The sequence below is a fragment of the Schistocerca americana genome, chromosome 7, assembly GCF_021461395.2.
Source record: "Schistocerca americana isolate TAMUIC-IGC-003095 chromosome 7, iqSchAmer2.1, whole genome shotgun sequence".
Taxonomy (NCBI): domain Eukaryota; kingdom Metazoa; phylum Arthropoda; class Insecta; order Orthoptera; family Acrididae; genus Schistocerca; species Schistocerca americana.
The window spans coordinates 221362206-221376135 of NC_060125.1; the positions used below are offsets into that span (position 1 = coordinate 221362206).

At 46.3% G+C, this 13930-nt stretch overlaps 1 protein-coding gene across 1 annotated transcript; it reads right to left on the bottom strand.

Moving 5' to 3' along the window:
* Positions 1-283: 283 nt before the first annotated feature.
* LOC124622849 (glycine-rich cell wall structural protein 1.0-like) lies at positions 284-12780 on the bottom strand. Its single transcript, XM_047148641.1, has 2 exons — positions 12674-12780; positions 284-734 (listed from the first exon to the last, which is right to left on the bottom strand). Exons 1-2 carry the CDS (start codon positions 12778-12780, stop codon positions 284-286), a joined length of 558 nt encoding a protein of 185 aa, XP_047004597.1.
* Between the last annotated feature and the right edge of the window lie 1150 nt (positions 12781-13930).

Here is a 13930-nt window from a genome sequence, read left to right on the forward strand (position 1 = left end):
CACACACATCCTGGTTGTAATACAGACACCTCACTTCCCTACCCATCATTCCCAGCATCCTTCAAATTATTACAACTTTTCAGTTTTGTAGCTCATGACCAACAGCAGCCCTTGCTACAGCCAGCGCCATCGTCTATGTCGTCACCTTTACTATGTACTGCCAGTAGGACCGTCACTATCGGCACCAGAACCAGCACACTCACCATCACTGCCACCACCAGTAAGACTACTGTCAGCACCACAACCAGCAGGCATCCCATCACTGCAACCGCCAGCTGAACCACTAGCAGCACCCAGCCAGCACACTAGACATACTGCCATCACCAGTAGTACCACTACCAGCCCCATAACCAGCACACTCACCATCACCACCACCATCTATAGCACCACAACCAGCCCCATAAGCATCACACTCACCATCACCACCACCACCTTTAGCAGCACTACCAACACCATAACCAGCACACTCACCATCACCACCACCACTTGTAGCACCACTACCAGCCCCATAACTAGCACACTCACCATCACCACTACCACCACCTGTAGCAGCACTACCAACACCATAACCAGCACACTCACCATCACCACCACCACCTGTAGCATTACTACCAACCCCATAATCATCACACTCACTATCACCACCACCCCCACCTGTAGCACCACTACCAGCACCATAACCAGCGCACTCACCATCACCACCACCACCTGTAGTACCACTACCAGCACCATAACTAGCACAACATCACCGCCACCACCAGAGCACCACCACCAGTGCCATCACCATCGCTAGTTCCAGTTCTGCCAGGTCCAACCATTCGCCTTGGCAAGCCAAGGCAGTGCCTGTAGTGGACACAGCAACCATCAGTACTTAATTTGCAGATAAATTGCTAGAGACTGGGTGTTATTTTCCTTTATTAGTAGTCTGACTAATCAGACATTAGCATCTTCAGATATCCATAGCCTTGATGGCAACATAATGCTGAGCAGAACTATATACCCATAATCTACTGCCATCAGGACAGTCACTAAGACAACGCTCACAGTCTCAACTCCTGCCGTCTACGATCCAACAAACCTTACACTGTGCTCTTAGAAAGCCGCCAAAATATAATGGTAAAGAGATATCTATAAACCATTTAGCAAAAAGAACCAAAAAGGAAAGAGTTTGTGGACATAATACCCGTCCAACCAGCTTGTCCATTAAGCCCTCAAACGTCACCTGTCAACCCACGTAACCATGTCTCTCACTCAACATCCCAGATCAGCTATACCTACGTGCTAACCAGGCTAAAAACAAAATTCTTGAACTCGAAGATGATGATGTTTGGTTTATAGCGCGCTCAACTGCGTGGTCATCAGCGCCCGTACAAAGTCCCAGTTTTTACACAGTCAGATCTAGCCACTGTCACGAATGATGATGATGATGAAATGATGAGGACAACACAAACACCCAGTCTCCAGCCAGAGAAAATCTTGAACCCGGCCGGGAATCGAACCCGTGATCCAGAGGCAGCAACGCTAGCCACTAGACCATGAGCTGCGGACTTGAACTCGAAGGCACTGCGCCAACAAGATTGCTCAGAATTCAGATCCCCTGCCTCCTATAATATATGCAACAAATCCAATCATAGATTCTCCCACACGGGCGAGACCAAATCCATTCAGAAAAATCCCAAGTTTTACGATATGTTGACGGCCCTTTCCATCCTAGCAGCCCCTTCGGCCTCAACGCAACTGGCTGAAGGCAAAACCCGTTTCTTAACCATTGTCGTGCAAAATTTATACTTTCCACCAAATCTCAATAACCGATTCCCGCAACCAGACTCACTTCTATACCTTGTCCTACCTCTCCAACCTTGAACATTGCACAACATTAGTAAATATCCTGTTCTCCAACATACGCTTCCTAAACACCAACAAACGATATTCTCACTCGAAAACACATCCACGCCATCTTAAATGAGCTTTCCATCTTAACACAACATTCACCTGTCATCCGCCTCCGTAGTAGAGTGGTCACCGTGGCTGAATGCCAGGAGCTGTTTGTATTCCGTCATGGCTCGGAGATTTTTCTCTACCTGGCAACTCAGTGTTGTGTTATCCTCATCAACATTTCATTATCATGGAATTAAGCTACCACACTGTCATAGGATCACTTTATAAGTAGGGTGGGACAGGATAAACATTAGAGGCAAACTAAAAATACCTATAAACTAATGAAACCCTTCAATAGAACAGAGAGAGATACTGCAGGACTAAATATCGTTAACGAAAGTCAGAGGAAAGAATTTTATACAAATCGTGGCGAACGGAAGATTCAGAGTGAAGGAAGGGAATGTCACATTATGTAATAGTAATGTGGATTCAATCACAATGGATGAAATGCAAGTAGCTTTAAAAAGTGTGAAAACAGGAAGGTATGTAGACCAGACGATCAATATGGAACTTTTAAAATAAGCCATTCCCTTTGTGACTTTAGATTATTACATTTATTTAATGGATGTTGCAATTGGTATAATACGGAAAATTTCAGAAATGACTTATATTTTTGCATAATATCCAAAAAAGAACTGTAAAAACTGTTGAGAAACTAGCCTCTTTAACTCATCTATAAAACGTACGCAAAAATATTTAATAATTGTGTAAGAACAATTTTCGACGAACAAAGTCGATTCTGGGAAGATCGTTCATGCAGTGGTAACACATTGATCATAAAATATTTTAGAGAAACAACGAGAAGTCGACTAACGGAGACCAAAGTTGGTAAAAGTGTGAACAGAAAGAAACTATGGGACATAATGACTAAAGCTGGATAGCCCATACATCTTACTGAAGCTATAAAAAGCTTATACTAGGACGTTGTAATAATAACAAAAGTTGGTAACACTAATACTGAAGAAATCGGTGTGAAAAAGGCTGTAGCCCGTTAGAAACCTACTTTGATGTGTAATGAATGATCTGATTAAGAATTGGATACAGGAAGTAAATCTGGATATACAGATTAACAGAAATCAATACATTAGTATCATTACATATGCAAATGATGAAACAATTTTGGAAGAAAGTGATGAGCTACAGAAACAGTAGATAAACTACGTTAGTTACGGAAAAGAGAATATAACCTTCATAGATCAATAAAGAGAACCAAAATAATGGGTCTGGATGGGAAATATTTCATTCACTCGAAGATAATCATAAATAATACACCGTCCGAACAAGTATCCAGCTTTAATTTTTTAGGATGACATACAAAGTATGATATTGACAAGGATATAGAAAATAAGATTCAAAAATATCAATCAGTATACCAAATGATGAATAAAACACTCCAAAACAAAATACGGAAGGAATAAAGACAAAAATTTTATAAAACCAAGGCTGTACGGGCACTGCTCGTACATAGAGGTGAGTCATGGATCCCTGAAAACGTGATAAAAGTAAACTACGAACTGCAGAAATGACATTTCTCAGGAAAGTGTTACCAGGGAAGAACATATGAAAAACGAGGATATTAGGAATCATGTAGGTATTTATAATATTTACCAAAAGATTGAAGAAAATAAAACCTTATCGAAACATCATCTACAAAGAATGAGTGTAGAGAGAATCCCACATCCGGCCATGCTTTACCACCCAAGAGGAGGAAGGGACGTAGGAAGATCCAGAAAGAGATGGCAGTGAAAAGCGAAGACGAAATACGCACAAGTGCCCAAACCTGCAAGTGTAAAAGAAGAAGAGGAAGACGAACAAGAAGAAGACTACTTCTTCATCTCACTCAGATATTTAAATAAATACATGTAAAAATAAATAAAACGATACATTACACGTTTGGCAAAGCACAGATCAAAATAACTTTTTCCGGATAAAATGAAAACTGGATCTAGCAGATGAGTTGAGAACACAGTATACAAGAACCAAACAGACATACGTAGCCAGAACAGCCAAATAAATATTAGCGTTGCTATATTTTATCGTGTTTTACGAGTAATGTTTCAAGCCGAAACGAATTAGACCAAAAACTTCAGTGCTAAACGCAGCAACACTTGGAAAAAGTGCGTACAGACGTCATTCTAGACGCAAGCGGAAATCAGAGAAAAATGCTGTATGTAAATGTCATTCATGAATATTATCTCAAACGAACTATTTTTGGATTTAGAATCAAATTATGATTGTAAGTATGTGTGCTTTCAGACCACTGATGAAGTTTTTAATGAATACAACGAAACGCGTATTTTAAAACAAATACGCAGTTTTTAGCAACCTAAGACAGATTTAAATACGAGTAAGCGTTTCAATTTTGTCTACGCCTTGCGGGTTATAACATGGGTGATGACCCTTTTTAATTGCAGATAGTGAGAATGCAATTAAACGACTAACGCTTGTGCTGGGGAGAAGTTTGACTTTCTCGCGGTGTTCGACGTAGCCAGGGGGGCCTCTGGAAAAGTTCAGAGGGCGCAGCGGAAATTACATCGCGCGCTGGTCGCCGCCCGCCAGAATCGTGGACGATTGAAGGAAGATGCATTATAGGCTCATGCTTTCAGACAGCACGTATCCCGTGGGAGATCAGTGAAGGTGACGTACCTAGGAAGGAGAGGAAAGTTTAGATTACATCTTGCAGACATCGAGTTCCTTCGAAAGGCAGGACGGACGTAAGGGTGCACCGCCCGTCGATGACTAGGGCACCAGAAACAGAGCACAAACTCGGATTAGGGAACGATTCAAAGGCAACATCGCGATATTTGCTTTACACGGTTTAACGAAATCACGAAAAACCAAAATATGGATGGACGGAAAAGTATCAGAACCTACGCTACCAAACCAGCTTTTGTCCATTACGTAACCTAACACTTTGCTAACGAAACTATAATATGTTCTGTTTAGAAATAGGTTAATTAGTCTGAGCGGCTTGCTGTGATTTTAAATTGGTATGCTACTGGTGTAAATTAATGTGGCTTATGTAAGAAAAGCCTTAGCACATCTGCTTGTACCTAAATTGCCCTTTGAAAGCAACGACTGACACATTAGAGGAAATCGCCTGAAAATACGAATGCTAAAATTCGTATTATGAGCGACATGCTAGGAGTGCGATTACTCCAATAAGACGTTGAATTGGCCACATTTAAGTTTATTGCCTCTACAATACCAAAGCCTTTAAAAAACCAACACCAGACACTGAAACTGTTAGCACGTGTAAGACGCATGGACTCATGGTAATTCTATTCACAAAAATCTCAAAGTTGTCAATCAAATATACCATTCCACCATCTTCAGTCCACCAAACCTATATGAGAAGTTAAAGCCATCAAATTTGCTGTGTCTCCCAGGAAAGCTGGAGAGAATCCTGGGCAGGCACAGACTCCGATTTTTGACCACTCGTTAAGAAGCGATAGGCATCCACATGGCCGCTCTCTCCCCTACGCTTCTACTTAATTTTTTTTGTCTATATTAAATTCTGGTTTCTCGTCTCAGTCAGACTTGTCTGTATGGTAAACAGCTATTTTTTTCTCATCTGAACGTTACTTTTCATTATTAGTCTTTTACTATAATTGTGTCTGGTTTGTGTCTGAGACAGTATCTGAAGAGCAATCTCCGTGAGACACCCCTTTGGAAGGCAGGAAGGACAGAGGATTACAGTTTAACTTACCCTCGATAGGTCGTTGGAACCGGAGCAAAAGCTAGGAGTACGAAAGGATAGAGAAGGAAATCGGTCGTACCCTTTTCAGAGGAACCATTCTGGAGTTTGCTTGGAGCAATTTACGGAAAACTACAGAAAACATAGATTTGGATGTCCGGGCGGGGTATGAAACGCTGTCCTCCAGAGTGCGAGTCTAGTGTGCGATCATTAAAAGAACTTAATAATTATTAAAAGAACTTGATAGTACGCGCCCACTTTTCACTATGACGTTACACCGCCTCTGAGCTAGATGCATGCACTGATTCGGTTGGGAAACGGACACTACGTAACTGACAGCTGTTGTAACTGGTCCTTGCTATCACGGATAAAGAGTTGATGTCCATGCTCGTCCCACGCGTTTTATGTCAGGGATAGTTTTGGGGATCGTGTTGAGTATGGAAGTACCTCAACATCACGCACACACTTCGTAGGGGCACGTGTTACATGTAAACAAGCGTTGTCCTGTTGAAAAATGGGATCAATATGCCGTTGCGTGATAGGTGGATGAGGACGCAAGATGCCTGTGTCCTAGCCGTGTGCTTCCAGAGTTTCCTCAGCATTACCAGCTGTGACGTGAAGTCATAATTGATGGTTCCTACAACATGACCACATGAATAACATAGCACCGCCTCCCCTAAACATTAGATGTCTTTTCCTCAAGTTAGCTCATTACTTGCTGACGATATCATCTGGGTTAGTGTATCACCATGAGTCACCGCTGAAAACCATGTAACGCCATTAATCAGCATTCCATGCTTCCTGGTCAAGGGAGCACTCCAGGCGGAGCTGTCTTTGCTATGGTGTTAACGGCAGCCTACGCTAGGGACGGCAGTTAACTAATGTGGCTGTTGGTGCAGGATCACATGGAATGTTGCAGACAGTAAATTACTTGTTCTCCCACGACATGCACAGATGTGAAGGAGTTACCATGTGACTGGTACAAAATACAGTGATCCTTCCTTGTGGTGCTCAGGCAAGGCCGGCCAGACCAGTGGCGGACAATATACCTGCACTCACGCTCCCACACAAGGCAACATTGGGCCACTGTCACATTCGAAAGCTCCACAAATCTGCATTTTCCACCATTCGTCCAGCTGGCCAAATGGGCACCCGCCTTTCGAACTCTGTAAGATGCTAATACCCGTGGTATAGAGGCAACAGTCGACCTTTGGCTGTGATGAAGCGCACACGTCTTGTTTGCGTCTCGCCTGTTGTGCTGCCTGTGAACGAGCGCGCGTTTGTTTACTTCCGCTTAGCGCTTGTCTCAGAGTCAGACTTCGTTGACCATCATGGCGTTTTCTTGCCGACACGCCACAATTAAATTAATCTTTCCATTAGATCAAAGGGTAGAAGGCAGAAGGACAATTCACAGTGAAGGCACTCGATTGTTTTCTTCTATCTGAGCCAACACTGGTACAGGCATAGAAATGCAGGTGGTGACACTTGGTAAGGAATTCGTTGTGGAGACCCTTGGACAAACAGGGTTTTGAAATAGTTGTTTATTCCAGACAGGACTAACTAATACACTGGAGGTTAGTTCTAGGGATAGAAAAAGCATGAATAACACTATTACAACAGGAGGCAGTGCAGAAGTTGAAATGGTTCAAATGGCTCTGAGCACTATGGGACTGAAATTCTGAGGCCATCAGTCCCCTAGAACTTAGAACTACTTAAACCTAACCATCCTAAGGACATCACAAACATCCATGCCCGAGGCTGGATTCGAACCTGCGACCGTAGCAGCCGCGCGGTTCCAGACTGTAGCGCCTAGAACCGCTCGGCCACAACCGGCCGGCAGTGCAGAAGTCCCAGGAGTGGATATTAACCACAACAGCAAACACTAGCAGCATCTTAAGGGAACAACTTAGTTCAAAACATACTGTGTGTGGCACTGTTCACTGAGGCACTCCAAGTGAGAGAGCAGACTTACGCGGAGCTGGACCGAGGCTGGAGTCGACGGACCCGGATTCGGTGCCCAGATCGTCTGACTGAACTCCGCCAAATTGCGGAATCTAGGGGTTTTTCAGTCGCGAGGGGGCATTGTTTTTTCCCACTTAAAGCCACCCAGTCAATCCCGCAGGTCTCTTGCAGGCGCCTGCCAATCGCGGTTTAGTTAGGTCCCCTCTATTGCCCCTGTGGCGGGGATGTTAATGCAGTTGCACTAAGTCCGTATTTGGTATCAACATTGTTCAGCTGAAAGCTAAACGTAACTGCTCTGCCAAATAAGGCTTGCAACATCATTGTTATACGTCGTTTAGCCCCGCCCCTCGGACTCCCCGGAATAGGGACTGCTAGGTCAATAGTTTTTTGGCGTTTTCGCTCTCTTTCTAACCCTGGTGAGCCTACTGACGTTGGTGTTCTCAGTGCTGGTATCAAGCTGGCTTTATACGCTAGTACTTGCCTGTTGGTTACAAAGTTCTACATTGGCAACCTACCACAGCGTCTAGACGACATATGAAGTCACATGTTAATTCCTTGAAGAGTAACTAGCACCCCGGAACCGCGTCTGGGGGCGTCTGCATTTTCGCAGGGCTCTCCCCTTACGATTTACTTCAAGTAACAATGTTTCTCGTAGTTTAGTCTGCTCTCAGCATCGTCTCTGCTTCCGCGCCTTGGAGCGCCTGTTCTCCTTTCTCAGCTTCAAGATAACACTACAGTAGCAAGGAATAATCAATATATTACAAGGCGTTTGAAGTTGAACGTTTTATACGAGATGAATTGCGTCTCCCGCCATAATATGTTCTCAGAATACATTTTTCAATCCTCACTACTACTGCGTACATAAAGCTGGCGAATGACGGACTGTGAGCCGACGTTGTGCGGCGCCACGTTAACGATCTCAAGTTCTGATACTCTGACAGACACATAGGGACTGTAGAGGTGTCACGCTGGTTTGGGCCTCCAAACGTTGCGAGTTTTCGAACTCCCGTTTGTAGTACCGTCGGACGCTGTGGTGGCTGCTTTTACACCTTACGGCAACGTCGCCGATCACGTGGCTGAAACGAGGTAGACGTTCGAAAAGTCCGTGTCCTCAATGGTGCCTGTCAGATAAAAACTGAACTACGGAAACACGTGCCTTCGTACTTGGTTATTGCAGGTTGCAGAGCTGTCGTCATGTACGGTCAGCCGCGCACCTGTTCAGGTTGTGGCCAGGAAGGCCACGTCCGTTCTGAATGCCTCAGACAGACTAGTTCAGACGTCGCTCCTCCTGCGGCGTCCACTGTGTTACCTCTGCCTGCTACGCCCCATCTGAATCAGTCGTACCTGTGTCTTCTCCTCTCGACGACGCGATGGACGTTTCGCCTGTCTCTCCTACACCCCTGCCGGAGGCAGTACAAATGAACGACGACCGTCACCAGGCACAAGCTGTCTGTTCCATGGAGCTGTACCTACCTCCGCCTTTCTGCCATCTGGCCACATGTCGGAAGATAGCTGCCCATCAGCCGACAAGGAACACCATGAAACTTCCTCGCAGATTAAAACTGTGTGTCGGATCGAGACTCGGGACCTTTGCCTTTCGTCGGCAAGTGGTCTACCATCTGAGCTACCCAAGCCCAACTCACGCCCCTTCCTCACAGCTTTACTTCTGCCAGTACCTCGTCTCCTACTTTCCAAACTTTACAGAAGCTCTTCTGCGAACCTTGCAGAACTAGCACTCCTGAAAGAATGGATATTGCGGAGACATGGCTTAGCCACAGCCTGGGGGATGTTTCCAGAGTGAGATTTTCACTTTGCATCGGAGTGTGTCTTGATATGAAACATCCTGGCAGATTAAAACTGTATGCCGGCAAAGGTCCCGAGTTCGAGTCTCGGTCCGGCACACAGTTTAAATCTGCCAGGAAGTTACATATCAGCGCACACTCCTCTGCAGAGTGAAAATCTCATTCTGGAAGGAAGAGCATGTTAGGAAGTAACGGACGCCGAGGAAACGGAAGAGACAACGCTTTACCTCTTATGATGACTGCGTCCATCGGATGTGTCCACAGGATGGCGACCCTGCTAGTGATGGTGCGCCGTCCTCTGACCGCTGCCATCTGACGATGTGACATCCTTCCCTGCATTCATCTCAAGTCAGCGTCCACCTCCAGACCCCGACCTTCCCCCCCTGCGTCTGATGCCGTTGCCTCCCTTTCTGCGTCTGACGCTACCTGTGGGTCCATCTCTGCTAATGTTCCACTGAACTGGCCCAGTGACACGTCTATCTCCTGCGCCGTCGACGTCGATGCTGAGGATGGAAATCCTGGAGGTGTACAGAACGATGGACTCTCCAAGGTGGAATCGGCGCCGTCCCCGTCACAATGATGTGCCCTTCCCTGTGCTACCTCCGGCTTTAAATTGCCTGTCCTCACGGCGACGGCAGCTTTCCAGACTTATCGCATAGCCACGGTCAGTCTCAACACTAGTGGCGTATACCACAAACTGGCTTTTCTCCATGACATGCTGTATGCCGCGGACGTTGACGTAGCTATCCTCCAGGAGGTGCATGTTGTAACTTTCTGTGCTCCCCATGGTTTTACATCACACGTCTCTCATGCTTCCCCTACTGGTAGCGGCCTGGCGATCCTCTTACGTGACGGTGTCCTCGCTGATGCAGTTGCCTATCTCCCTGATGCCAGAGGTATGGCTCTCACGTTTAGTGGCGTCACGATCGTCAATGTCTATGCTCCATTTGGTTCGGATCGCCGCCGTGAACGTTCCACCTTCTTCTCAGAGACAGTCTCGCCTCTCTTCCTGGGTGCATGATGCATTGATCATGGGAGGCGATTTAAACTGCACCGAGGCACCCACACACCAGCTGCCATGTCACTCTCCGTGCGCGGCGCTAGCGACAATTCTCCAGCACAGCCTAGTGGATTCTTGGGAGCATATTCATGTTTAGCGATTCTTCCAGCCGACTAGATCGTGTTTACATCTCCCGCGGTATTGTCAGTGAGGTGCAGGCTGCTGAAGTCGGGCCGACGGCGTTTTTTGACCATGACGCACATATCTGCGCCATCAACCTCTGCCGCCAAAGGCCGTGGCGCGGCCGTGGATCATGGAAACTGAACTCGCACCACCTTGCTTCACCCGACTGCCGGCAGCTCATCGAGATCACGTGAGGAGCTTTCGTCTACGCCGTGATGCCTATCAGTCTGCCGTGTCATGGTGGGTGCTCTGTGCAACGTCTGCTCTCCGCAAGGCCTTGATTGGTTACGGAAGGGACGTTGCGGCGTGGCGGCGACGGACTCAGGAATTCTATTTCACGACTCTCCGGGAATGTGCATTCCAATGTTTGTTCTACACTTTTATGAATATTTAGGCAGACTGACGCGGGGTCTAAATCAGCGTCCTTCAGATAATTAAATTAAATACTGTTGACCTGTGGGGATGTGCATACATTCCAGGTAATCAGGGCACATAACTGGCAATAAAGAGATGCTCTTTATGTCTATAATTTTAATTATTTAACCTGGTAATCGAATATGGAAACTCGTTCATATAAAATACATTCTGAGACCTTTACTACTACTACTGCAGTGGGTGCATAATCGCAAGAATGATGACCTAAATCTGTATTGTGCATATTATTTTATCAAAATACATTTCTTAGTTCTACTTAAAATATGAGGGTTATCGATACGCTATGTGTAGCCTCAGCGATAGGGTAACGTTATCACATTCTTCCATCTGATTGTTGGGCTTGGTAGCTACATCTTGCATTTTTTTTTAGAGAGATCGGAGTTAAAGCTTTAATGAATATAAACTGCTATGTACACGTGGCACTATGCATGTGACCCCCTCCCCATTCCAACATGGTCCTTGGGTACCCATGTCGCAGCACACACAAAAGAGTGTAATTGGACTGAAAATCTAATCACATTTAGAAGATATGACCATAAGATCATGTCGCTGGAAATGATGTCATCACGACATTTAGCCGAGGTTTTTGCTACTTGTATGAATAATCGTCAACAGTTAGAAAGCATTTGCTGTTGGTGATCATATAGCTGTGCTCAGACGCATTCCAGTGTTTGTCCCATACATTGTGATTACTAAGGCACACCAGTGTGAGGTATAAACCATCATCTTCTGGAGAATTAAAGTTAATACTGTCGACTTGTGTGAATGCGTATACATTCCAGGTAACCAGCACTGATAATTGATTATAAAGCCACGTTCTGTGTGTGTATAGTTTTTATTATTTTACCTGGAAATCGATTACATGAACTACCAAACAGCAATACTGACAGACCTACTGCGGACTTTCTATGGGTTGGATCACTGTGTATACGTCATAAGCAAACGAGCCTTGACAGAGCTCCCTTTATAATGTTAAGAATATGAAAGATTCTAGTGACAGTAAATCAGAGAATGCAAAGACAGCAATACATCTCTAGATGGCTTAACTGTCTTGATGGCGGGAATATAGATCAATTTACACCTTCCTGATACACAAGGGAGTCAATGTGTGTCAAGGAGACTTACACCACTTGTATATGTAATACTAAGATGATCATGAAATTTTGGCTACTAGAATGTAATAGTAGCTTGTTGTTGATCACATGATCATGATGTCTTTTTCTGATTGCGTCTTCTAAAATTAGAATACTTGCTATATTTTTAACTGTATGTATACACTTGAGGAAGACCGTAGTTTTAGAAGATTATTTGGTAATGACAGGATGGAGTTCCATACTTCGAAACTTTATTTAAGAAAGAGCCACCAAGATCTATACTGACATGTTGAATAATCGGGTCTACAGCCGGATGTTTGTGTCGCTCTGGCACAATATTTTGGCCACGTAACTCGTTGCCTTCTTCAGGTGCTACTTCAGACCACCGTATTGGAGGATCTTATTCAGTATTTATGCCCAGAGGGCGCTGGGCGCCCTGTTTGCCGTCCGTGCCCGCTGGGCGCTGCTTGTAAGGTGTTCTCTCTTTCATGGTGCTCCCTCGGACGTCCGCGCCGGACTTCGTCGCCATCTGTGGCAGCTCTCTGAGCAGCTCTCTCTGCGCCTGTGTCGGGCGTTCTGCTCGCGGTCCGCGCCCGCCTGGTGCTGCTCCTGAGGTGTTGGAAGTTCCCTGGTGCTCCGACGGTCGTCAGCGCGCATCTCGTCCATCATCTGCGATCGTGGCGGCTGTCAGAGGCCTGTCCCGCGTTGGGAGTTGCGTTCGCTGTCCGCGCCGGCCTGGCGCTACTCCTGCGGTGTTAGTACTTCTTGAGGAATTTCTTGGTTCCTTTCGTTGGGCCCTGATAATCTCCAGAGCCGGACTCCACGCCGAGCTGAGCTGGTAATCCCTATCTCGGTTTATTAGGTTGTCTGTGACATCAATCATGATGGCCTCGTTTATGACACTGCCCCAAAATCTAGGTGTCCGTGTCACAATTTTTGTGTTGTAGTCCATTCAGTGACCGAGCTCCAGACAGTGCTCCGCTATGGAAGATTTGGTTGCCTGTCCGAGTCTGGTGTGCCTTTGGTGTTCTTTTTGCACCTAACGTCCACTGTCCTGATTGTCTGGCCAATGTATGACTTTCCAAACTGGCACGAGATGTGTAAATGCCTGGATTACATAGCCCCAGGTCGTCCTTCACACTCCCTAACATTGTTCCAATTTTGGAGGGTGGACAGAAGATACTCTCTATAACATATTTTGAAAGAATTCTGCTGGTCTTTGCAGAAATAAGTCCAGCATATGGCAGGTATGCCACCTTCTTCGCCTCCTGTGGTTCCTCTTCTGTACCCTGTGGTTGACTGGTCGGGCGCGGGCGTCCGAGGGAGCACCGGGGAAAAGACAACACCTTACAAGCAGCGCCAGGCTGGCGCGGACCGCGAATGGAGCGCCCGACGCGAGACGGGCCTCAGACAGCTGCCATAACTGCACAACTGCAGATGATAGACGAGGCGTGTACAGACGTTCGTCGGAGCACCAGGGAAGTGCCAACACCTCAGGAGCAGCGCCAAGCGGGCGAGAATGACGAACGGAACGCCAAACGCAGGTCCGGCTCCAGACAGCTGCCACGACCACAAATGGTAGAAGAGCCGGGTGCGGACGTCGTGGGAGCACGAGGGAGGGGCCAAAACCTCAGGTGCAGCACCAGGCGGGCGCGGACCGCAAGCGGAACGCCCGACACAGGTCGGGCCTCAGAGAGTTGCCACAGATGGCGACCACGTCGCGCGCGGACGTCCAAGGGAGCACTGGGGAAGAGACCACGTGGCCGAAATATTGTGCCAGAGCGACCCAAACATCTGGCACTAGACCCGATTATTCCAC